Below are 24811 nucleotides of genomic sequence, written 5' to 3'. Positions count from 1 at the left end.
CAACGCCCGGCTATTTTTTGTTGCAGTTTGGCCAGGGCTGGGTTTGAACCCGCCACCCTCGGTATATGGGGCCGGGGCCCTACTCACTGAGCCAGCCACAGGCACCTCCCTGAACTTCATTTTAAAATTTCTATTTCCCATTTTTCATTTCAGTATGCAGAATTACTATTGATTAGTGTGTATTGACCTTGACCTCTGCGACCTTGCTAAAAAACTCACTTTCTCTACTGTTTTTTAGGGGTACAGATTTCTTAGGATTTTCTACAAATATGGTCACGTCACTTGTAAAGACAGTTCTTTCACATCTGTATATCTTTTTATTTCCCCTTCTGTTGAACTGTACCGAACTTCCTGGTGAATAGAAGTGGCATGAGAGTGAGCACTGACTTATACCTAAACTTCAAGGTAAAACTGGTAAATCTCTAGCTACCTAAACTCCAGAACTCCAGGAACCGTAACTACAAAAGAGCAGTCCCTTTACTAATAAGAGGGGTGCCCTCATCTGTGCTATAAACTGCTTAGTGTCTTCCAAGCTTCCTTTTGTGGTTGGCAGAATTCACCTTTGTAGCTACAGAATTAAGGTCCCCATTTTCTGGCCGGCTATCAGCAGTTAAAGCTCTCAAGAGCCTAGCCATGTGGCATTCTTCAAAAGCCCCTCCAAAAACATGGCATCCTACATCTTCAAAGCCAGTAAAGAGTCTCTCCAACTTCCTACAACCTTCTTTTTTTGACAGCTAATTTACAGTTTCTTTTCACAGTGCTTTTCTTTTTTTCTCTAACAGAGTCTCTCACTCTGTCTCCTAGGTAGAGAGCTGTGGCATCACAACTCACAACAACCTCAGACTCTTGGGCTCAGGTGATCCCTCTGCTTCAGCTTCCCAAGTAGCTGGAACTATAGGCGCCCACCACAATGCCTGCTGGGTTTTTTTTTCTGTTTTTAGTAGAGACAGGATCTCAGTTTTTCTCAAGCTGTTCTCAAACTCCTGAGCCCAAGTGATCCATCTGCCTCAGTTTCCAGAGTGCTAGGATTACGTGTAAGACACCGTGCCCAGCCTTGCTGGAAATTTTTGACAATTATTTTATGTAAACTCTACTACTTAAACTTTTCACATGCATAACCTGTTTTTTTAAGAGTCAGTCTCTCACTGTATCACGCAGGCTGGAGGGCAATGGTAGCATCTAGCTCACTGTAGCCTCAAACTCCTGGGCTTAAGTGATCCTCCCTCCTCATCTTTCCTAATTGTTGGGACTGTAGGCATGTACCATCTCACCAGCCTAATTTTTTAATTTTTTTTGTAGAGTGGGGTCTTGCTACGTTATCCAGACTGGTCTTGATCTCCCACCTCAAGTGGCCTCCCAAAGTGCTGGGATTACAGACATGAGTCACTGCACTAAAATTTACATTTATTACAGTAACAGAAAATACAGACTTCCAGTCCAGGATGGCTAAGTAGGACTGCTAGCTCTTAATCCATGAAGAACCTAGACAGCTAAGTTGAACAGAAAGCTTAGCATCAAAATACTACAAATATCTGGCCTCCTAGAAATGAAATAGGTCACTTCTATGAAAAATAATTTCTAGAAGGTTACATCCATTTACATTAGGTAATTTTTGTTATCAGTTTTTTGGTTGCACACACTATACAAAGACTTAGAAATATGATATGCCTTAGAAATATAGGCAGTCCCTATGTTACAAACATCCAACTTATGTACAGCTTGCACTTATGATCAAGGGCCATTAAAGTCCCCAAGTTACAAACATCCAATTGATGTATAACTTGCACTTATGGAGGCTTTCCCAGGTAATAGGTTAAGGTACCTGTTCCAACCTACATACAGATTCAACTTAAGGACAAAACTACAGAACCTATCTTGTTCATAACCCGGGGACAGCCTGCACCATCATAAACCATTTACTAGATAGACACTGCACTGTTCTGAACACTACACATAAGGAATGTCAGTGAATATGGGAGCTTAATAAGTTAGATACACTGAAACAACAGACACATAAGACATACAGAAGAATAGATTTCTTTATAAATATAGACATATTTTAATAAAGTATGTACATAGTTTAGCCAAATAGGAATAGGAGTATGTCCATTTGAATTAACATTTGACTGCCAAGGAAGGTATATACCACTGTCTTCAGCCAGAGATAGCAAAGCTCTTCAATAAAGCAGCTGAAACCCGCATAATGTGTAAGACTAACTCTAATTTTGAGGTACGTGGGTATCAGCGGGTTTGTAAATCTCCTGAAAACTGCATGCAAAATTGTCTTACGTGTAGACATGAATTTTTATGAGGCAAAAAAGGGACTACAGCTTTCAAAATATAGAACCCTCAAAAAACTTTAAAGAACCACTGATTTAAAGCATTATAAAACCAATTTTTAAAAAAGTCACACAATAACATGTGGTACACAAAGTGAGAAAACATTCCTTATTATAATAATTAAATTTCTGAGTCTAATCTCAGAGTAAAATCTTGACATTTTTCATTATCCAATGTTTATGTACTATAACTTCACCTCTTTTATATAAGTGGTGTATTTTTTACTATGGGTTATATTTTCCCAACAGAACTAAAGGATCTAAAGCCCCTAATTCAGCAAACTCTGTATTATCAGGAGAGAATAAAGTAATTCCTTAAGTCTCAAGTTTCCCTGGCAGTTCTACTACTACCCTTCAGCACAACACATTGAAGGGATATCATATAACTGTTTAACAGCAAAATCAAACTTTACATCCTACATCTTATTTTAAAACATAGAACCTTTGGAAAATTCATCACCATGACAAAAAATAAGCTAAAATCTTTTGGAGCTTTTTGTGGACAAATCTGTAGTGTTTCTGTAAGTAGTAATAGGTTAATTGCCTAAAGAAGTTAACTTGTTACAGATGTGTCCAGTTTCCTTTTGGTTAGTGTCCAACATTCAAAGTATTTTTTTTTTTTTTTTTAAACAGAGCCTCACTATGTTGCCCTCGGTAGAGTACCATGGCGTCATAGCTCACGGCAACCTCAAACTCTTGGGTGTAAGAGATTCTCTTGCCTCAGCCTCCCAAGTAGGTGGGACTACAGACACCCGCCACACCTGGCTATTCTTTTTATTGTTGCTGTTGCAGTTGTTTAGCTAGCTCGGGCTGGGTTCAAGCCCACCACCCTTGGTGTATATGTGGCTGGTGCCATAACCACTGTGCTACAGGCACTGAGCCAGCATTCAAAGATTTTTATTGAAAGATCTCTTCTGAATAAGAATACTGTTACAAAATAATAGTTCAAAAATTACATGTTACAAATGAAGGGCAGAAGAGATACACTGTTTTAAATATAGCTATTACCAAAAGTACTACAAAATACCTGGGAAAAAGATGGAAACACTCTTGTTGAAAAGCCTCTAGATACATAATTCTTTGTTCTGGGAGATACAATTGAACTCTACTTTCACAATATTCAACTTGAAATAAATACATAAAGAAGTATTTTTTTCTTTGAGACAGTTTTACTTTGTTGCCCTCTGTAGAGTTATATGGCTTTATAGCTCACAACAACCTCAAACTCTTGGGCTCAAATGATCCTCTTGCCTCAGCCTCCCAAGTAGTGGGGACTACAGATGCTTGCCACAAAGCCTGGCTACTTTTAGAGAAAGGGTCTTGCTCTTGCTCAGGCTTGTCTTGAATCATGGGCTCAAGCAATCCACCTGCCCTGGCCTCCCAGAGTGCTGGTATTATAGGTGTGAGCCACTATGCTAGTCTAATAAATAAGAATTTATATAAATTCTTAGATCTGGAATTGAGAGGTACCATAATCTAATACTACCAAAAAGACAAGTTTTCTATTGCCTTAATTTTATTCTCGTCTAAGAAAATGATTTTTAGCCTTCAAGTACATTTTATTTATTAAAGCCCTTTATACAGATTATATCACAAGTTTTTGTTGGGTACATCAAGTAAAGATGAACTTTTAAATAAAAATAAACTTATTAAAAATCATTTATCCTTACACATCAATAACCAAGTATAAAAATTTGAAAATATATAAAATCACAATAGCAAAATTTAAAACATTCAAGAACATAACAAGTGAATGCACAAGATCTTTACAGAGAAAAGTAAAGTTTTAGTAAAGATGTAACAATTGGATACTTTAAAAAAAGGAATCTTGATCCCCACCAGACAGACATACACAAACACATTGGATTGTGTGTTTTATTACTAAAACAATAACATTTTTAGAACAAAATAATATCTTCACGATCTTCAGATAAGTAAAGACTTTTTTTTTTTGAGACAGAGTCTCAAGCTGTCGCCCTGGGGAGAGTGCCATGGCATCACACCTCACAGCAACCTCAAACTCTTGAGCTCAAGCAATTATCTTGCCTCAGCCTCCCAAGTAGCCGGGACTACAGGCGCCCACCACAACACCGGTCTATTTTTGGTTGTAGCTGTCATTGTTTGGCAGACCGGGGCTGGATTTGAACCCACTAGCTCTGGTGTATGTGGCTGGCACCCTAGCTGCTTGAGCTATAGGCGCCGAGCCAAGTAAAGACTTCTTAAATAGGACATAAATAATACTATCCATGAAGGAAAAAAAAGATAAATTAGACTACCTAGCATTAAACTTGAAGCCTACACACCGTTAAAAAAATATGTAAAGAACCTCTGTTAATCAAATGCCATAATTGGTCAGGTGTGGTGGCTCATATCTGTAATCCCAGCACTCTGGAGGCTAAGGGGGTATGATTCCTTGAGCTCAGGAGTTTAAGACCAGACTGAGCAAGAGCAAGATCCCATCTCTACTAAAACTGAAAAATATTAGCAGGGCATCATGGCAGGTGCCTGTAGTCCCAGGTACTTGGGAGGCTAAAGCAAGAGGATCACTAATAGAACCTAATAGTTTGAAGTAGCTGTGAGCTATGACACCACAGCACTCTATTCAGGGTGACTGAGTAAGACTCTGTCTCAAAAAGCAAAAAAAAAAAAAAAGAAAAGAAAAGAAAAAATACAAGGGATTAAAAACTAGGATATACAAAGGAACTTTTACAAATCAAAAAATAAATTCCCCATTTTTTAATGGAAAAAAAATGAACAAAGATTTTTTTTTTTTTTAGAGATAAAGTCTCACTTTATCACCCTTGGTAGAGTGTCATGGCGTCACAGCTCACAACAACCTCCAGCTCTTGGGCTTAGGTGATTCTCTTGCCTCAGCCTCCTGAGTAGCTGGGACTACAGGCGCCTGCCACAACGCCCGGATATTTTTTTTGTTGCAGTTTGGTCGGGGCCGGGTTTGAACCCACCACCCTCGGTATATGGGCCCGGTACCCTGCTCACTGAGCCACAGGCACCACCCTGGACAAAGATTTTAATAAGCAAATTACAGAAGTAGAAGTTCAGCTGGTTAGTATGTACACAAAGAGATCCTCAATCTCACTAATCAGAGAAAGGCAAACTAAAGCAAAAACCCAAACTACCACTTCATAAGTCATTGGCAAATATTAGGTGATACCAATTATTAAGAACTTGAGGGAAAGGACTCCGTGAGGTGGCTTATGCCTGTAATCCTAGGACTCTCAGTCTGAGGCAGAAAAATTGCTTCAGGTCAGGAGTTTGAGACCAGCATGAGAAAAGTGATGTCCTACCTCTACTAACAATAGAAAAATTAGCCAGGCATGTTGCTACACACCTGTAGCCCCAGCTACTTGGGAAGCTGAGGCAGGAAGACTTGAGCCTTTGCAGTTGCCATGAGCTAGGCTGAGACCATGGCACACAGCACTCCAGCCTGGCAACAGAGTAAGCCTCTGTCTCAAAAAAAAATAAAGAAGGAACATGGGAGAAACATGAACTCTTATCACCAGGGGGGATATAAATTGTTATAGCAAGTCTGGGGAACAAACTGGCAATGCTTACAGAAATTAAATATATATGTATAACCTATGACAGTGGTTCTCAACCTTCCTAATGCCATGACCCTTTAATACAGTTCTTCATGTTGTTGACCCCCCAACCATAAAACTATTTTAAACTATTTTTTACTACTTCATAACTATAATTTTGCTATTGTTATGAATCATAATGTAAATATCTGATACGCAGGGTTATTTAGGTAACCCCTGTGAAAGGGGCTGCGACCCACAGGTTGAGAACCGCTGCCCTATGACCTAGCAATCCAATCCTAAAAACACTTCCCAGAAAAACCCTTGCATAAGTCCAAAAAAGAATAAATAAGGACATTCAACATACAAACAGCAGTGTGTTAAAACCAACTAATGAATTCATTGATCCACATTTGTGGATTACCTGATATGCTGCAAGTAAAAGCTATTATTTACATATAAATACTGCCACATAAATAGATTTCTAAAATCACCATGGAAGGAAAATTAAGAAAAAAGAATGAGATCTAGAATAGCACAAACTCATCTTATAATTAAAAAGTACAAATTTAAAATCACATACACAAAGCAATATCGTATAATTTATAAAAGTTCATCCTTCTTACAGATGGAAAAATGGAGAAGCTAAGTTACGGTAATATATAAATTAACCTACAAATGATGTTAAGTCCTCAGTCAGCCTTCTGCCTTCTATTGATAACACTAACCTGCCCTAGTTATATCTGAAGAGAAATTTACTTTCATACTGCTTCTCAACATCCATATAATTGGAAAAATAAGAAAACTTGCATATCTTTCCATGTGAGTCCTTGTGATTCATACAGGCTGTAGTTTAAGTTTCCTTTGAATCATTCCAAGAAGAATCAGCATGACAAAGCCAAAGCAGGGTCCAAAGGCAGGAAGCAGAAGCAATATGATGCTATGGAAGTACCTTTCTGAACAGCCTCTTCTGCTGTTGCAGGGTTTCTGGGTAACCCTTCAATGTAAGTGGTTGGCAATAAGTCTGCTGAGATAGGCTGACCTTGCAGCTTTTGTAGTCTCTCTTGTACAGCACTGGTCAGATCTACATAAGCTTCATCAATGCTGGCACGTTCAATCACAGCAAAACGGGACATTACCTCCATCACTTCAACACTGGCTTCCCGGTACCTAAGTAGAAGGATCATATATGACATAGGCAATAAACAGAGGTAACCTTAAGATTGTCAGCCTCATCCGCACCCTTCCATAATGAACAACATACACAATCAAGAGATAAGTGGCTTAAAAGACTAGACAACAGTAACAACTAAAGCAGTCAAGTGGCAGACAGATAGAAGCATAGAAAAGGAAGAATTACCAAGGCAAACATTTTTAGCACAATGCTAGCACCATGCCAGTAGAAAGCATCTAGACCATAATATCTCTATTTGACAAGGATGTCTCTGAAGAGGAAAGAAGTGCTTCAAATTAATTAGAAAACATTTTACTATGATATTCTCCCCACATATCTACCATGCAGTCTTCTTCTATCTTTAAAAAGAGGTAACTTAAAGGAATTCTGCACTTATCAGTAAACCAGTGTATCTGGTCTTCCTCAGTATAGTATTTCTCACTATAAACTAACAAACTGACATACAGGTTTTATACTTCAGTCAGTGGTGAATTCAGTTAACATGTGAACTGACCATCACCACATATACATACCCCAACCAATAATTTATAGATATAATAACATTCAAATTATTAAATTGAAGATTAACACCTAGAATGTGGTGATGTCCAGGCAGGCAGGCAGGCAGGCAGGCAACCTTAGATACCAATCTCACCATATACCTTCTATTTAAACCATAATAACCAGCTCTTCTGGCCATATAGCTGATTTTCTATGATAATATGCAGATAGTTTCTTTGGTTTGGACCTAATATGTAAAGTTCTTTGTTCCTATCCAACTTATGTTTACCATGAAAATGGCAATATTTGTACTTAGTATATAAACTTTCTGCAAATATTATTTTATAACCTAGTATCTCAATATAATTATTAAAACAATCATTTTAAATTGCTTATTAGCCAGGTGCAGTGGCTCATGCTTATAATCCTAGCACTTTGGGAAGCCAATGAGGGAGGATCCCTTGAGCTCAGGAATTCAAGACCAGCCTAAGCAAGAGCAAGAACCCATCTCTACTAAAAACAGAAAGTCTAGCTGGGGGTCCTGGTAGGCTCCTGTAGTCTCAGCTACTTGGGAGGCTAAGACAAGAGATTTGCTTGAGCCCGAGACTTCGAGGTTGCTGTGAGCTATGATGATGCCATGAAACCCTAACCAGGGCAAGAGAGTAAGACTCTGTCTCAAAGGGAGGAAACAAAAAGAAAAGAAAAGAAAAAAAATATATAAATCGCTTATTAACTCTCTGGTCTATACATTTATTCCTAATTTTTCTAAAACTGCCTCTGTTCATTATTTGATAAAGATGTTAAGAGTCTCCATTCACAGCCAGGTGTGGTGGCTCACACCTATTATTTTAACACTTTGGAGACCAAGCTGGAGGGATAGCTTAAGGCCAGCAGTTTAAGACTTGCCTGGTCAACATAGTAAGACTTCACCTCTACTTAAAAAAAAAAGTATACAACCCAGTTTGAAGTTGGTGAAGTATGGCTTTTCTGAATCACATTTTGAAGTAGACAATATATTTCAGGGAAGTTATATTGTCTATACCAGCATACAATTCTATTCGGTGCAATGAAACACATGTCCATTTAGCTGGATTAATTCTGCTTTAGGGTTAAATGACTAATCTTCAGTCAAATCTGTCTTTTCTGGCAATACCTTGAGACAAGATTGGGCGCATTCAGGGTGGTATGGTCGTCGACTCTGGCAATACCTTCAAAAGTTACCTATGTCTCTTTAGACTTCTGTTCTGTTCATAGATGAATTCAGAAATATCTCAAATCTCAACTCAAAGAATGATTCCTAGACACCATACAGGACTGTGTACTTTGAGAATGCAGATACTAAAATTTGAAAAAGTATGATTCCTCAGTCTTTCACTTAGCAGTGTGAACTGAAATTTAACCTTGTTAAACTTAATGAGGTTAAACTTTATGAAGTTGAAGTGATATTAGTACTTACCTTATAAAGATGTGAGATTTACAAGAGATATTGCCTGTAGAGAACTTAACACTCTGCCTAAACACAATACGTGCTTAACACATATTAGCTATTAGGATTATTTTAACAGCTAAAGTTTGTTCCTACTTCTGACTTGGCTATGCCTATCTATACACAGCTTCCATTCCAAGGCTAAATTTCTAATATTTGGGAAGAGATGGTTTAATCCAAAAACAAAAGTAATCTCCTTTGAAATTGTTCAATTCTGGCAACTAATTGTATATATCACACTGGAATGTTAGTTCAACTCAGTCTTTCCTAGAAAAACCCTTACTTTGGCTGGGCGCAGTGGCTCACCCCTATAACCCTAGCACTCTGGGAGACCAAGGCAGGTGGATTGCTAGAGCTCACGAGTTCAAGACCAACCTCAACAAAAGTGAGATCCCATCTCTACTAAAAATAGAAAAACTGAGGCAAGCGGATGGCTTCAGCCAAGAGTTGGAGGATGCTGTGAGCTATGAAGCCATGGCACTCTACCCAGGGTAACAGCTTGCAACTGTCTCAAAAAAAAAGAAAAACCTTTAGTTTCACAGTCAATTTAATGATTTAATTCAAACATTTTAGGCTTATAGATTGAGAACATAGCAACTGTCATTAAGTTTTAATTTAACAACCAATTGTTTATTATTATTATTTTTATTGTTGTTGTTTTTGAGGCAGAGCCTCAAGCTATCCCCCTGGGTAGAGTGCTATGGCATCACAGCTCACAGCAACCTCCAACCTGGGCTTAAGTGAGTCTCCTGCCTCTGCCTCCCAAGTAGCTGGGACCACAGGCACCCACACAATGCCTGGCTATTTTGTGGTTGCAGCCGTCATTGTTGTTTTTGGCATGCCCAGGCTGGATTCGAACCCGTTACCTTAGGTGTATGTGGCTGGCACCTTAGCCACTTGAGCCACAGGCACTGAGCCTATTTATTTTTTTTTTGAGACAGAGTCTCAAGCTGTCGCCCTGGGAAGAGTGCCATGGCATCACAGCTTACAGCAAACTCAAAGTTTTGGGCTTAAGCTATTCTCTTGCCTCAGCCTCCCAAGTAGCTGGGACTACAGGCACCTGCCACAACACCCAGTTATTATTTTTTTTTTTTTGGTTGTAGTTGTCACTGTTGTTCGGCAGGCCCAGGCTGGATTCGAACCCACCAGCTCTGGTGTATTTGGCTGGCGCCCTAGCGGCTGAGCTACAGGTGCCAAGCCTTAACAACCAATTTTTAAACATTTAAGGAAACGAATGGATATCAAAAACTATAGGTTATAATGACTCTGAACTGATCCTGAAATAAAACATTAAAATCTGTTTTTACTTCAGAGACAAGATGGCTGACCAAAGGAAACTATTCCAGATGTTATTATTCATACAGAACAAATGTGAAACAACAGATCCTAATTTCATGCACTACATTACTTTAACCTAAAAGAATTTTTCTTACTTAGTGAGATTAGCTTTCCCACGGGACTCACGAACTTGTGCCAGTAGAAGATCTGGACATAACTTCTTAGCATCATCTGCCCACATGTTTCTAGTGACCCCAAATGCACGAGCTTCATAGCTCACTGCAATTATTCTAAGGTTAAAAAAAAGGAGAGAATAGAAAAAAAAATTATATAACCACAAGCAAAAACTTAAAATTTAATATAAGCAAGCTATAAACATATAATATAGTAGAACATCCATAGATGACCAGATATCTACATTGACCTAATTTTCATAGACTGGAAATGCACCACATGTACATATTAGTATAGAGTTCCTTATGTTGACCAGTTTGTTATAGTCCCTTGGGCGGTCAATTTACAGAGGTTCTATTGTGTTAGAAACTTTTTGACAGATGTCACCATTCAATCCTAAACACAGCAGTTTAGAAATCTCAAAAAGAGGACCTAGTACAGTGCTAATGTATTCCTGTAGATTAAAATAGTAGTTGATAGTTATAACAATAACAGTGATACATACCCACCACCCTTCCATGATTTGTACTGCACAACTGCACAAGGCTTATTTCTTAAATGAGGATTTTGTTGTTGTTCCACTTGAACAAAAAAACAGTCCATGTCCACAAGAGCAACCACCCGATCCAGTCCAGCAGCCATTTTTCTATAAGACAACATTTTATGGACAGTTAAAAAGATACCTAATCCAAAATACTAGGGGAAACTCTATTTTCATTCTTTCATTGATGAGTTACCAGTGCACAAACTAATAAGAAGGAAATAGGCATTTTCATATACAGGTTGAAACATTTGGGACCAGAAGTGTTTGAGAGGGGCAGGCGTAGTGGTTCACACCTGTAATCTTAGCACTCTAGGATAATAAGGGGGGGTGGGACTGCCTGAGCTCAGGAGTTCGAGACCAGTCTGAGCAAGAGGAAGATTGTCTCAAAAAAAAAAAAAAAAGTTTCAGATTTTGAAGCATGTGAATTTCAGATTTTCAGATTAGAGCTACTCTGAGCTGAAAAAACACTCCCTCCCCTCATTCTGTCACTCAACAGGAATCAATGAAGACTTCCCCAACCAAACACATGGGGGTTTCTCCCCACCATCAATCAATCAATTCTGCAGTGGACACCAGCTGGATAGTCATTCTCTATTTCCATTCTGACACAATCTGCCTAGAAATAGCATTAGATCAGACAATAGGTTGAAGGTGTAGTATCACAAAACTGCCCCCACCCCCCACCCCTGGTGCTTCTAACCAACTGGTTATCAATTAGGGATCCCATGACTCCCACTTCTTAGATTTATTTGCCTGAGAGGCTTAGAGAACTCAGGGAATCACATTAACTGGTTTATTGTAAACAATATTACAAAGTATCCTTTGTAAAGGATGAAGAGATGAACAGGGAAAGGCATGTCAAGGGATATGAGAAAGGTTTCAGAGCTTCCATGCCCTCTGCCCGCATGCCACCCTCCAGGAATATCCACATGTTCAGCTATCCAAGAAGAAGCTCTCAAAACTCTGTCCTCTTGGGCCTTTGAGACTTCATTGGATAGGCATGATTGACAACAATGTAGAAATGTGATTAGACAAAAAACTATATGATCTAATTCTTTTTTTTTTTTTTTTTGCAGTTTCTTTTGGCTGGAGCTGGGTTTGAACCCTCCGGTATATCGGGCCAGTACCCAATCCTTTGAACCACAGGTGCTCCCCCCCCCAATTCTGTTTTTTTAGAGACAGAGTGTCACTTTGCTGCCCTCAGTAAAGCACTATGGCATCACAGCTCACAGCAACCTCCAGCTTTTGGGCTTAGGCAATTCTCTTGCCTCAGCCTTCAGAGTCGCTAGGACTACAGGTACCTGCCACAACACCTGGCTATTTTTTATTACAGTTTGGCCGGGGCTGAGTTCGAACTCGCCACCCTCCATATATGGGGCCTACACCCTACTCACTGAGCCACAGGCACCACCCTGTATAATCTAATTCCAATAGAGCAAGTGGGGAAATCCAGCAAGGCCTATCTGTTCAGATTCTTCCCAGCCCCTCTGCAGCATTACTTCCTCTAGGGTTTGGGGCAGGACCCCTTCTTATGACCCACATGATAAGGAAGATGGGGGAAGGGGCTCAGCGCCTGTAGCACACTGCTTACAGCACCAGCAACATGCACTGAGGGTGGCAGGTTCCAAACTGACCCAGGCCAGCTAAACAATGATAACTGCAACAACAACAACAAAATAGCCAGGTACTTGGGAGGGTGAGGGAAGAGAATCATTTAAGCCCAAGAGTTTAAGGTTGCTGTGAGCTGTGACGCCACAGCACTCTACCAAGGGCAACATAGTGAGGCTCTGTCCCCCAAAATAAATAAATAAGTTAAATAAAAATGAAAATGAAAAACTGAGGCAAGAGTTTAAGGTTGCTATGAGCTGTGACACTACAGCACTCTACTAAGAGCAACAAAGTACAACTCTGTCTCAAAAAAAAAAAAAAAAAAAGAAAGACACACAGAAAGATGGGGGAAGATTAGCGGTCGAAGGTGAGAGAGAGACAGATTCCGTTTTATGAGCCCTGGGGGGCCCCAACATTATAACAAAGGCCATGGGAGCTATTAGCCAGAAACTATGGACAAAACCAATATACAAATATAATACTATCACAGATACCCAATCTGTACTGCTAACATAATAAAGTGGTACAATTTTATGAAGGTAATAAATATTAAAAGCTTTAAAATACTCATCCTAAAAAGAATTTCATAAAACAAGATATACAAATAGCCAATAGGCACATAAAAATGAGCCCAACATCATTAGTTGTGGGAAATGCAAATTAAAATCAAAATGCACATCACTGGAAGAGAGAGCTAACACTTAATATAGTTCATAAACAGATCTTAGAAAAGTAGAAAATGACATATAGCATTGTAGTATTTATAAAAAAATTTTATTTTTATATTGAAATACTTTTAGACATATAGAAAATTGCAAAAATAGTAGAGTTATCCTTCTCCCAGTTTCCTCTAATGCTAGAATTTTACGTTGCAACTACCACAATGCTTGACTAATTTTTCTATTTTTAGTAGAGAAAGGGTCATGCGCTTGCAAGGGATGTTCTCAAATGCCTGAGGTTCAAGCAGTCCTCCTGTTGTCAGCCTCCCAGAGTGTGAGGATCACAGACACAAGCCATTGCACCCAGCCAGTATACTCTGAATAAGAGTTGAGAACTGGTTGCAGACTTTATGATATTTCACCTAATTACTTCAGCATTCATCTCCTAAAATTAGGGCTCTTAGTGGGACTTTACTTAATAACACCCAAAAATCAGCTCAGTGCCTATAGCACAGTGGTTACAGCACCAGCTACATACAATGAGGGTGGTGGGTTTGACCACAGCCCGGGCTGGCTAAACAACTGCAACAACAACAAAATAGCCGGGCATTGAGGCAGGTGCCTGTAGTCCCAGCTACTTGGGAGGCTGAGGCAAGAGAATCACTTAAGCCCAGGAGTTTGAGGTTGCTGTGAAATGTGACACCTCGGCACTCTACGGAGGGTGACATAGTGAGACGCTGTCTCAAAAAATAAATAAATAAATAACATCCAAAAATCACCTAATATCTAGTCTACGTTCAAATTTCCCAAATTGCTAGGTAAATAATTTGGGGAATCACTTTTATTGACTACACGTGCATACAAGGTTGGACAATTCAGTTCTTGAATTCACCCTAGAGAATGGCCAAGGGGAGTACTTTGAAAGTGATATTTAGCAATGAGGTTTGTAGCACTACTATCCTTTTTCTGCTCCAGGATTCAATATATGACCCTACAATGCATTTAGTCATGATGTCCTTAGTCTCTTCCAATCTGTGACATTTCTCAGTCTTTCTTTTTCATGACCTTGACACTTTTTGTTTTGAACAATATTGGTCAGTAATTTTGAGAATATCTTTAAATTTAGGTTTATCTGATATTTTCTCATGTTTGACTCATTTTTGGCAAGAATATCATGGAAGCAATGTGCTCTTTTCAGTGTATCATATGGGAAAGGAGTATATAATGTCAATATCTCTTATTACCAGTGATGTTAACCATGATCATTAGCTAAGACAGTGTTTTGCCAGGTACCTATAAAGTTATTTTTCTTTTGCACCTAACAAATATCACTGTTTACTTTGAGACTATGTAGACACTCTGTTTTTCTCCAACCTTTCAACCACTAAGCACCCATCAGTAGATCTTGCCTATAATTACTTTGAAGTGCTCTTTTTTCTTTTTTTGTGACAGGGTCTCACTCTGTTGCCCAAGCTGGAGTGCAGCAGTGTCATCATAGCTCACTGCAGGCTCCAATTTCTGGACTCAAGTGATCCTCCTGCCTCCCTCTCCCATGTATCAGAGACTACAGGTGCTTGCCACCATGCTTGACTAATTTTTCTGTAGAAATAGTCTCACTGTGTTGCCAAGGCTAGTCTTGAACTTCTGGCCTCTAGCAATCCTCTGGCCTCAGCCTCCCAAAATGCTGGGATTATAAGCCTGGGCCACTGCACTCAGCCCTTTGTAGTGCTCTAACAGTGATTTTCTACACATTTATGTAAATTTTTTAACACAAAAGAAACACTACTATTTACTATTCGTGGAAAACATAAGATAGAGGTATGAATGGTAGACTGAAAGAACAAACCTGATACTGACTAAAGTTATTATATTGTTAGCAATCTGGAAGAAGGAACCTAAAGGTGCCTGTAGTACCAGCTACCTGGGAGGCTAAGAACTCTCAAACTTTGCTGGACATTGGAATCACCTATGAACCTTAAAGAAATTGATATCTAATGTAATTGTTTTGGGTGAGACCTGGGCATCATGCTTTTTTTTTTTTTTTAAAGACAGAGCCTCAAGCTGTTGCCCTGGGTAGAGTGCTGTGGCATCACAGCTCACAGCAACCTCCAACTCCTGGGCTCAAGCGATTCTCCTGCCTCCGCCTCCCAAGTAGCTGGGACTACAAGCGCCCACCACAATGCCTGGCTATTTTTTTGATTGCAGCCATCATTGTTGTTTGGCAGGTTGGGGATGGGTTCGAACCCACCAGCTTAGGTCTATGTGGCTGGCGCCTGAGCTGCTTCAGTCACAGGCGTCTAGACATCATGATTTTTTAAAAGCTCCCCAGGTGATTTCAGTATACAGCAGAGTCTGGGAACCACTGACCCAAAGTAAATAAGATACTTATGAAAACACAGTAATTCATGATTTAAATATGAAAAACATAGGTTATACAGTTGAGTGAGCACCCAACTGTATTCTAAAAATATTTCAAAAACTAACATTTCTTTTTTTTTTTTTTTTTTGTTTTTTTGAGACAGAGCCTCAAGCTGTCCCCCTGGGTAGAGTGCCGTGGCATTACAGCTCACAGCAACCTCCAACTCCTGGGCTCAAGCGAGTCTCCTGCCTCCGCCTCCCAAGCAGCTGGGACCACAGGCGCCCGCCACAACGCCTGGCCATTTTTTGGTTGCAGCCGTCATTGTTGTTTGGCGGGTCCGGGCTGGGGATTCGAACCTGCCACCTTAGGTGTACGTGGCTGGCGCCTTAGCCGGTTGAGCTATAGGCGCCGAGCCAAAAACTAACATTTCACCTTGAAAAAAAGTTTACACAACTATAAAGCTGGGAGATTAGTGAAAAAAAATTAAGAAAATCAGAATAGTCTGATTCCTTATAAATTCCAATTGACTACTGACCTAAAAAAGGCAGAAAGTAACACTTAAATTATAACATGTCAGAAATCCCTTTTCCTTGTAGCAGCTTTTCTGTAATACTGGAACAGATAAAGCCAACAAATACAGGGTAAGTGCTGTATTAGGTCCAAATACCAGAAGTGGAGTAGGAATAAGAAGCAGTGATTTAAGCCCAGCAAACATTCTGGTGAGTACACAATCACAAAAACAGATATGTAGACTTTCACAGATAATAAGGCTGTTGAGGTTCCCGAGTTATGTATTTACTGGAAAAAGCAAGAGCTTCACAAAGGTGGAAAATGAGGCATATTTTCTGGCAGAATTCTGCTTTGGGATGAGGCTACACTACTTTGAAATCTTATACGTATATAGCACTTGGCCAATTATCAAAACTGCATAAACCTTCATTAATTGCAAATATTCATCTTTAAATATATCGATTTACCTCAATCTGCACAAAACAAGTTTGGTACCAATCAGGTAATAACACACCCAGGGAAATAAGTGCAGATGGAGAGATAAGTTTAAGAGTTAACGGGGGAAATTATTTTTTCTCCAAGAAAAATCTTAAGAGGACAATACCAGGACTGTATCGCTCTGTTAGCATGATTACTATTTCATATATTTTGGCCCAGTGTGTCACCAGCCACTGCTGTATCATAAACCAATAGCCAAGGCAACATGGAAAGTCTGAAAATGGTTCTAAGTTTTCTTACCAAGGCAGCAAACACCCAGCACAAGTGCCCACAGCAGATGCGGTAGATGCTGGGCTCGGTGTCCAATGGAAGGAAAATGAGGGCGTCTAAAATATATTACCGCCTTTCGGGGAGCGGCCCAGCGAGTTCTAAGATTTATTCCCCGTGACGATGGAGCAACGGCACAGGGTCGCAGAGGATCCTATCGGCATAACCGTCCGCGAAGCCCAACGAGATTCAGCCAAAGAGAGCGCTCTCAGCAGCAAGCTCGCCTGATTGCGGTCAGACACCGCGCGCCCAGCGAAAAGCCGTTGACGCGCCTGCGCGCCGCGGCCCTTCCGTCTCCCGCTCGGTCTACCCAAGAGCAACCGTCACAAGGGAGCCACCACTTCCGCGCGCGCGTGCGCAGTGGTGGGTCTAGCGCGTGCGCAGCGGCTCCTCCGGGCTCCAGCTTCTGCTACTCACGCTCCTCCTCCGGCTCCCCACCCCCAAGCCCGCCGCGGCCCGGTATCAACGTGGTCCCGCCAAGGGAGCCGTCGTGCCTCGTGCTCCCAGGACGGCGGTGGTGTGCGCTCGCGGCTCTTGGCGCTAGGCATGGCGATGGATCAAGTGAACGCGCTGTGCGAGCAGCTGGTGAAAGCGGTGACGGTCATGATGGACCCCAGCTCCACCCAGCGATACCGGCTGGAAGCCCTCAAGGTAGCTGGGGTCTTGGCACCTGGGCCCGCCCGGAGACCTCAGCCGCCGCGGCGCCGCTCCTAACTCGGGTCGTAGTCCCCTTCCCACGCGGTCCCTGGACCTCCTTCCCCAAACCCCGAAGGGGACCTTCCCCTTTGCGGCCCTCCGCGCCTCTTCCCACCCCCAGCCTTCTCTGCTCGCCGCTTCTGCCCTTCTCCTGGGACACCGGTCCCTAGCTCTTCATCATTTCCCCGTCACTTCTCACTGCCCTTTCCTCACTTTGTTCACTCTTAACGGCACCACGATCCCCTCTGCAGCCAACTGCACCCGTTTTCACCCCCTAAGCCCCATATCCCCTTGCCTTCCTGGGGCGCACGTGCGGATCCCGCCCCCCAACACCAACCTGATTATAATCCCGCCTGCGCTAAATGTTTCCCTGCTGACCCCCTCTCCTGACCCTCGAGTGCTCTTTTACTTACATCCGTCTCGCTACTATGTTTTGGGCATTTCTGGGCTAGTTCTCACACCTGCTTCTCACATGTTTTTTAGTGTGTAGTATTTTTAGGCTACCTTGCACAGAGATGAACTTCTACCACTTACTTTGCATTTTAACAAGTGCCCTTTGGTTTCCTAAAAGTAGTTAAGTCCCTGCTTCTGCTCCTGGGACCCATTCATATATTGGTCATTGGAGATGCTAGGGCAGATGAGTATTTGTGGACTGTGAGAAATGACTGTTTAGGGAAAAATATTTGTGCCATACATATTTTAAGTGATATAACTTTATAAGAAGAGTGAGCTCCACTTGGAGGAAACTTTACAATGTTTAGATGTTTGCCACAAAGTTAAGAATCCAGGAGCCATGGGGTTCTATTAGTTTGTTTTTATCATGAAATATTTAAAATAAGGGTGGGCATGGTGGCTTACACTTGTAATCCCAGCCCTTGGGAGGCCGAGGTGGGTGGATTGCCTGAGCTCACAGGTTTAAGACCAGCCTGAGCTATAGTGAGACCCCTGTCTCCAAAATATACCCTGGCATTGTGGCGGGAGACTAGTCCTAGCTACTTGGGAGGCTGAGGCAAGAGGATCACTTAAACCCAAGAGTTTGAGGTGGCTGTGAGCTAAGATGCCTCAGCACTCTACCAAGGGACAAAATGAGACTCTGTCTCAAGAAATAAAAAGAAAAAAATTTAAATAGACACAAACGTAGGATACTACAATGATCCTGCATATACCTGTCACATTAGAGCAGTAATAAAGATTTTGTCATATTTGCTTTATCCTGCTACTCCCTCTTCTGAAGATTTTTTTTTTTTAAACAGAGTCTCAAACTGTGGCCCTTGGTAGGGTGCCATGGAGTCACAGCTCACAGCAATTCTCTTGCCTCAGCCTCCCAAGTAGCTGGGACTACAGGTGTCTGCCACAACATCTTGCTATTTTTTTTTTTTGGTTGTAGTTGTCATTATTTGGCAGGCCCAGGCTGGATTCGAACCTGCCAGCTCTGGTGTATGTGGCTAGTGCCCTAGCCGCTTGATTTGCAGTTTTGGCCAGGGCTGGGTTTGAAGCTGCCACCTCGCATATGGGGCCGGTGCCCTACTCCTTTGAGCCACAGACACCACCCCCTAGCCGCTTGAGCTACAGGCGCTGAGCTTCTTCTGAAGATTTTTAAAGCAAATCCTAGAAATTGTCATTATACCCCTATGTAGCATATACTTCAGGGTGTGTCTTTAAACACTAATTTTTTACTCGTTTTGGTCCAGTTTTTTGTTTTGTTTTGTTTTTTTCACATTAGTAAGGTTAATGTTGGCCATAGCATGGAAAATGTGGAACCATCAGACTGGAAAGGATGTTTGTCAGTTCTTCATAAAATATTGAGGCTAGATTTTATAACTTAAAAATACAGCTTAAGTTGGAGTTTCTTAAGATGAAACTTTCTTGGTCTTCACCCTCTCTAGCTCCCAAAAGAAATACTACCTTTTGTTCTTTCAGTTTTGTGAAGAGTTTAAAGAAAAGTGCCCTGTCTGTGTCCCTTGCGGCTTGAAGTTGGCTGAAAAAACACAAATTGCCATCGTCAGACATTTCGGCCTTCAGATCCTGGAACACGTTGTCAAGTAAGGAGCTCTTGGACATTATCACTGAAGTTTAAGAGAGCAAATCTTTGTTTCTTAACCTACAGAGATGCTTTTTAGTGAGTAGGAAAGAGCAGTCCCCAAAGAGAAAGAATTGATCCCCAGGATGTTATCAGAACCCCATAGGTGGTCTCATTCAGAACTTAACGTTTCTCTTTTTCAGTTTCTTCATCCATGTAAAGTACGTAGTACTCTTGGTCAAGCTGGTCTCCAACTCCTATACATGTTAAGCAGTCAACAAATATTAGCTAATAGCTGCAGTCATTTAGTCAGCACTTACTGAGCTAGTATATTGCAGCATTCCTCAAAACCTTTTCAGAGTTAATACAATGTATAGGTAAATAAATCTTTGGTTAGGCACTGTATATTTTTTTTTTTTAAGTTTGATTATGTACCTTCTCTGAATGGCACATCCAAAGAAGGATCTTATCAGAATAACCAAAAACCCCTTCTAACTTGAGTCTCTAGTCTCAATGTGTATCAGAAGATTTGGCCTTAAAGATTTAGCCAGTTTTTTAGAATTGTGCTGTTGCTTTGTAAGCCAGCCAATCTTGATATCAAAAGATATCATATTTTCTGAAAAACAACTACATTTATGTAGTTGTCCTAAATGTATATTTGCTTTTAACCTAACAATAAAATCGTGGAGAAAGCTTGAGTTGTGCCATAAATCCTGTGTGGATTCTCCTGCATGTACATGTGTAAAAACCCTTTCCCAAGAAGTTTTCTGTCAGTATTTGGGTTAAACGTGGACTATTTTTCTCCATTCTTTAAAGGGTACGAAATCAAAAGAATAATGTCTTAATGAAATCTCCAGTGTAATCTCATTCAGGAATCAAATCTATGCTCTTCTGAAGAGAAGACTTTTAATTTGAGTCTACTGATTTTATGCATTTTGATGGCCAGGTTTCGATGGAACAGCATGTCTCGATTGGAGAAGGTGTTTCTGAAGAATAGTGTCATGGAGCTGACTGGAAATGTAAGAAATGGGTGGTCCGAAGGCATCTGTTTAATCTTTTTTTTTTTTTTTAAGACAGAGTCTCATTTGTTGCCCTTGGTAGAGTGCCGTGGCATCATAGCTCACAACTCAAGCGATTCTCTTGTTTCAGCCTCCCAAGTAGCTGGGACTCCAGGCGCCCACCACAACATTCGGCTGTTTTCTTTTTAGAGACAGGGTCTTATACTTGCTCGGGTTGGTCTCAAACCTATGAGCTCAGGCAATCTACCCACCTCATCCTCCCAGAGTGCTAGGATTATAGGTGTGAGCTACTGTGCCTGGCCTGATATCTGTTTAATCTTTAAGAAAATTACATAAAGTCTAAAGTTTGACTTTAAACAAATTGTGAGTTCTTAAGTGTACAGGTTCTATAAAAATTCACTAGTGAGACAGCAGAAAAAGTCATAATTCATAACTTATCTCTTATTAGATTAATTACCTGGATATGTTGATTTCTATTTTTATTTTTCAAGACAGTGTCTCACTGTGTTGTCCAGGCTAGACTGCTGTGGCATCATCACAGTTCATAGCAACCTCAGGTTCCTGGGCTCAAGCAGTCCTATTACCTCAGCCTCCCCAGTAGCTAGGACTATAAGCACTTGCCACAATGCCTACCTAATTTTTTTTCTATTTTTAGTGGAGAGGTGGTCTCACTCTTGGTCAGGCTGGTGTCCAACTCCTCAGCTCAAGTGATCCTCCCACCTCAGCCTTGCAGAGTGCAAGAATTACAGGTGTGAGCCACTGTGCCTGGCCTTGACTTCTGCTCTTAAAATTATAGAGACAGGGCAACAGAGAGTGAACTTTTTTTTCAACAAATGAGTAATATTTTGGGGTCTAAATTAGGCTGAAACACTATCTACTTTATTTCCTTTTATTCCAAACAACTACTATGTGATACTAGCAATGAAAAACATGCAGAGTGAGTTTGTTTGAAGCATTAGAATGATTCTAAATGTGTTTTTTTTTAAACGAAGCATAAAAGACACAATCTGCATCTTCCAATACTTCTTCATGTGTATCTTCATTACTAAGACTAATGGTAAAGTATTCAGTTGCTCCTTAAATCCTCCCATTTTATCAGCCTCTCACTATATTCTTTATTTCTTTTTCTTTTCTTTTCTTTTCTTTTTCTTTTTTTTGAGAGAGTCTCGAGCTGTCACCCTGGTAGAGTGCTGTGGTGTCACAGCTCACAGCAACCTCAAACTCCTGGGCTTAAGCGATTCTCTTGTCTCAGCCTCCCAAATAGGTGGGACTACAGGCACCCGCCATAATGCCTGTTTTGTTTTTTGCTGCAGTTGTCATTGTTGTTTAGCTGGCCCAGGCCAGGTTTGAACCCACCACCCTCGGTGTATGTGGTTAGTGCCTTGCTGACTAAGCTACGAGCGCCACCCTATACTCTTTATTTCTATAGTCTTCTACCCTGGCCCTCTAAAAACCTGAAACAGTTCATATGAGAGGCCGGTGCGGGCATAAATCTATAATCTTAGCTAGTACTTTGGGAGGCTGAAGCAAGAAGATCACTTGAGGCTAGGAGTTTAAGAGCAGCCTGGGCAACATAACAAGACTCCATCACTACAAAAAAGTTTTAAAACAATCTGAGAATCTTTTCAGTTTATAAAGAATAATGATGTCTTCCTAGCTCTGTGAGCCTTTTTTTTTTTTTTTAACAGTTTATTTATTTATTTTTTTACAGTTTTTGGCTGGGGCTGGGTTTGAACCTACCACCTCTGGTATATGGGACTGGCGCCCTACTCCTTGAGCCACAGGCACTGCCCTGAGCCATTTTATTAGCTGATGCAACCTGCACTTCAGCTGTTAGTGGGAAGTATGATTAGTGACAATGCAGGATAAGTGACTCAGACATGAAGAACAGGTTTGTTTGTTCTGTTTAGTTTAAAAGCAGGTCTAATAATGAGTTTTGTACACTTTTAAAGCCCAGGGCTTTTTGATCTCTGAAATTCAGTCTGTCAGACTTCTTAATATCTTTTGTTCTTTTTCAGGGAACATTAAACATTTTGGAAGAGGAAAACCATATTAAAGATGTTCTGTCTCGAATTGTGGTAGAAATGATTAAGCGTGAGTGGCCACAGCACTGGCCTGACATGTTAATGGAATTGGACACTCTTTCTAAACAAGGGGTATGAAATACAGCTTTATCAATTCAGCATACTTGTTCTTGAAATAAACTTCAGGGTTTTTTGTTGTTTTTCTTTATCCACAGAAAATAGCCTTGGAGTTACATGTTATGAAAAAGATGTTTTGGTTTTAATTGAACTAGTTTATTTGTATTGATATAGGAAACACAGACAGAATTAGTGATGTTCATCCTTTTGCGACTGGCAGAGGACGTAGTGACCTTTCAGACACTTCCCCCTCAAAGAAGAAGAGATATCCAGCAAACATTAACCCAGAACATGGAGAAGATCTTCACTTTTCTACTTAACACACTTCAAGAAAATGTAAACAAGTACCAGCAAGTGGTAAGGGATACCCCACTCCACAAATGTCCTGTTTTCTAATATGAACATTTTTCTTTTTAGTTAAAATAAACTTTCAGTAAGGAACTAAGGTGTCGGATTCAGCAGAAGAAAAAGGCATTTTATAAGCAAAAAGAAAGGAAATGACAAAAACTAGAGCTAATCTTCTAAGATACTCCATTCAATGAGTTTCCATGTCTATTAGAAAAAATACTTCCTTTGTTGTAAAAAAATTCTTATGAATGTATGAAAATGAAAGTTAATGCTAAATATTTGAGAACTCAGATTTCTGTTACATTAGGATAGTATGTTAAATTGCAGCATCTTATTTAGTCCTGGTTCTTTTTGCCCTATAGACTTGTCACCAACTTTATTTATTTTTATTTTTTGAGACCGAGTCTTACTTTATCCCTGGGTAGACTGCCCTAACATCGTAGCTCACAGCAACCTCCAACTCTTGGGCTCAAGTGATTCTCTTGCCTCAGCCTTCTGAGTAGCTGGGACGACAGGTACCCGCCACAACGCCTGGCTATTTTTAGAGATGGGGGTTGTGCTCTTGCTCAGGCTGGTATCTGAGCTGTGAGCTCAGGCAATCCACCTACCTCAGCCTCCCAGAGTGCTAGGATTACAGGCATAAGCCACTGTACTTGGTCCTGATGCCAAATTTATTAATCTTCACTACAAGGCTGGGTGCAGTGGCACATGCCTATATTCCTAGCACTCTGGGAGGCTGAGGTGGGTAGGCTCAGGAGTTCAAGACCAGCCTGAGCAAGAGGGAGACCCTCATTTCCAAAAATAGCTGGGCATTGTTGTGGGCACTGTAATCTCAGCTACTCGGGAGACTGAGGCGAGAGGATTCCTTGACCCCAAAAGCGAGGTTGCTATGAGCTATGACTCCATGGCACTCTACCAGAGTGACTAAATGAGATTCTGTCTCAAAATCTTCACTGCATGATCCCTGATATTTTATTTTTTCCTGAGGAAGTTTTTCTTCTGCAGAAAAGGGTGAGCCAAACAGTATTTCCCACCTTATCATTTTTTGCAGATGTTCTTTAGAAAATACTTTTTTTTTTTAAGAGACAGTCTCACTCTTTCACCCTTGGTAGAGTGCCTTGGTGTCACGTCACAGAGCACAGCAACCTCTAGCTCTTGGGCTTAGGCGATTCTCTTACCTCAGCCTCCCAAGTAGCTGGGACGACAGGTGCCCGCCACAACATCCAGCTATTTTTTGTTGTAGTTTGGCTGGGGCCAGGTTTGAACTCGCCACCATTAGCATATGGGGCCGGTCCCCTACTCAGTGAGCCACAGGCGCCATCCTTTAGAAAATACTTTTAAAATTAATCTAACACAATGCTTCTAAAGGGGATGTGGTGTGATTTTGCTCCCCAAGGAGCATTTGTTGATATCTGGAAACATTTTGTTTGTTGTAACAGGGGTTTCTCCTGGCAGCCCTCCTATAACAAAGAATTATCCAACCCAAACTGTTAATAGTACTGAAGTTGAAAAACTGTGATCGGCTAGGCGCCTATAGCTCACCCGGCTAAGGCGCCAGCCATGTACACCTAAGGTGGTGGGTTCGAATCCCCAGCCTGGACCCGCCAAACAACAATGACGGCTGCAACCAAAAAATAGCCGGGCGTTGTGG

At 40.9% G+C, this 24811-nt stretch overlaps 2 protein-coding genes across 4 annotated transcripts in view; one reads left to right on the top strand and one right to left on the bottom strand.

Moving 5' to 3' along the window:
* The window catches only part of POLH (DNA polymerase eta), a 40412-nt gene extending 23226 nt beyond the window's left edge, over positions 1-17186 (bottom strand). For 2 of the 3 annotated variants that reach the window (XM_012804707.2, XM_023512947.1), the window contains exons 1-4: positions 16910-17186; positions 10997-11137; positions 10473-10607; positions 6831-7048 (exon numbers count right to left, since the gene is read on the bottom strand). In XM_012804707.2, coding sequence (XP_012660161.1) covers positions 6831-7048; positions 10473-10607; positions 10997-11133 — 490 coding nt within the window. In that variant the 5' untranslated portion in view covers positions 11134-11137; positions 16910-17186. Of the gene's footprint in view, positions 1-6830; positions 7049-10472; positions 10608-10996; positions 11138-16909 lie in introns of those variants that run through there. The other variant, XM_012804708.2, reaches the window with a different exon arrangement.
* Positions 17187-17281: 95 nt separating this feature from the next.
* The window catches only part of XPO5 (exportin 5), a 54073-nt gene continuing 46543 nt past the window's right edge, over positions 17282-24811 (top strand). Inside the window, exons 1-5 of the mRNA XM_003789220.3 lie at positions 17282-17587; positions 19553-19674; positions 20599-20671; positions 22690-22827; positions 22987-23169. Of these exons, the coding sequence (XP_003789268.1) occupies positions 17483-17587; positions 19553-19674; positions 20599-20671; positions 22690-22827; positions 22987-23169 (621 nt within the window). The 5' untranslated portion in view covers positions 17282-17482. The remainder of the gene's footprint in view (positions 17588-19552; positions 19675-20598; positions 20672-22689; positions 22828-22986; positions 23170-24811) is intronic.

The sequence above is a fragment of the Otolemur garnettii genome, unplaced genomic scaffold (assembly GCF_000181295.1).
Source record: "Otolemur garnettii isolate 467f Iridium unplaced genomic scaffold, OtoGar3 scaffold00031, whole genome shotgun sequence".
Lineage (NCBI taxonomy): Eukaryota > Metazoa > Chordata > Mammalia > Primates > Galagidae > Otolemur > Otolemur garnettii.
The sequence above is the reverse complement of the archived record's forward strand: the minus strand, read 5'-3'. Positions and strand labels throughout refer to the sequence as shown.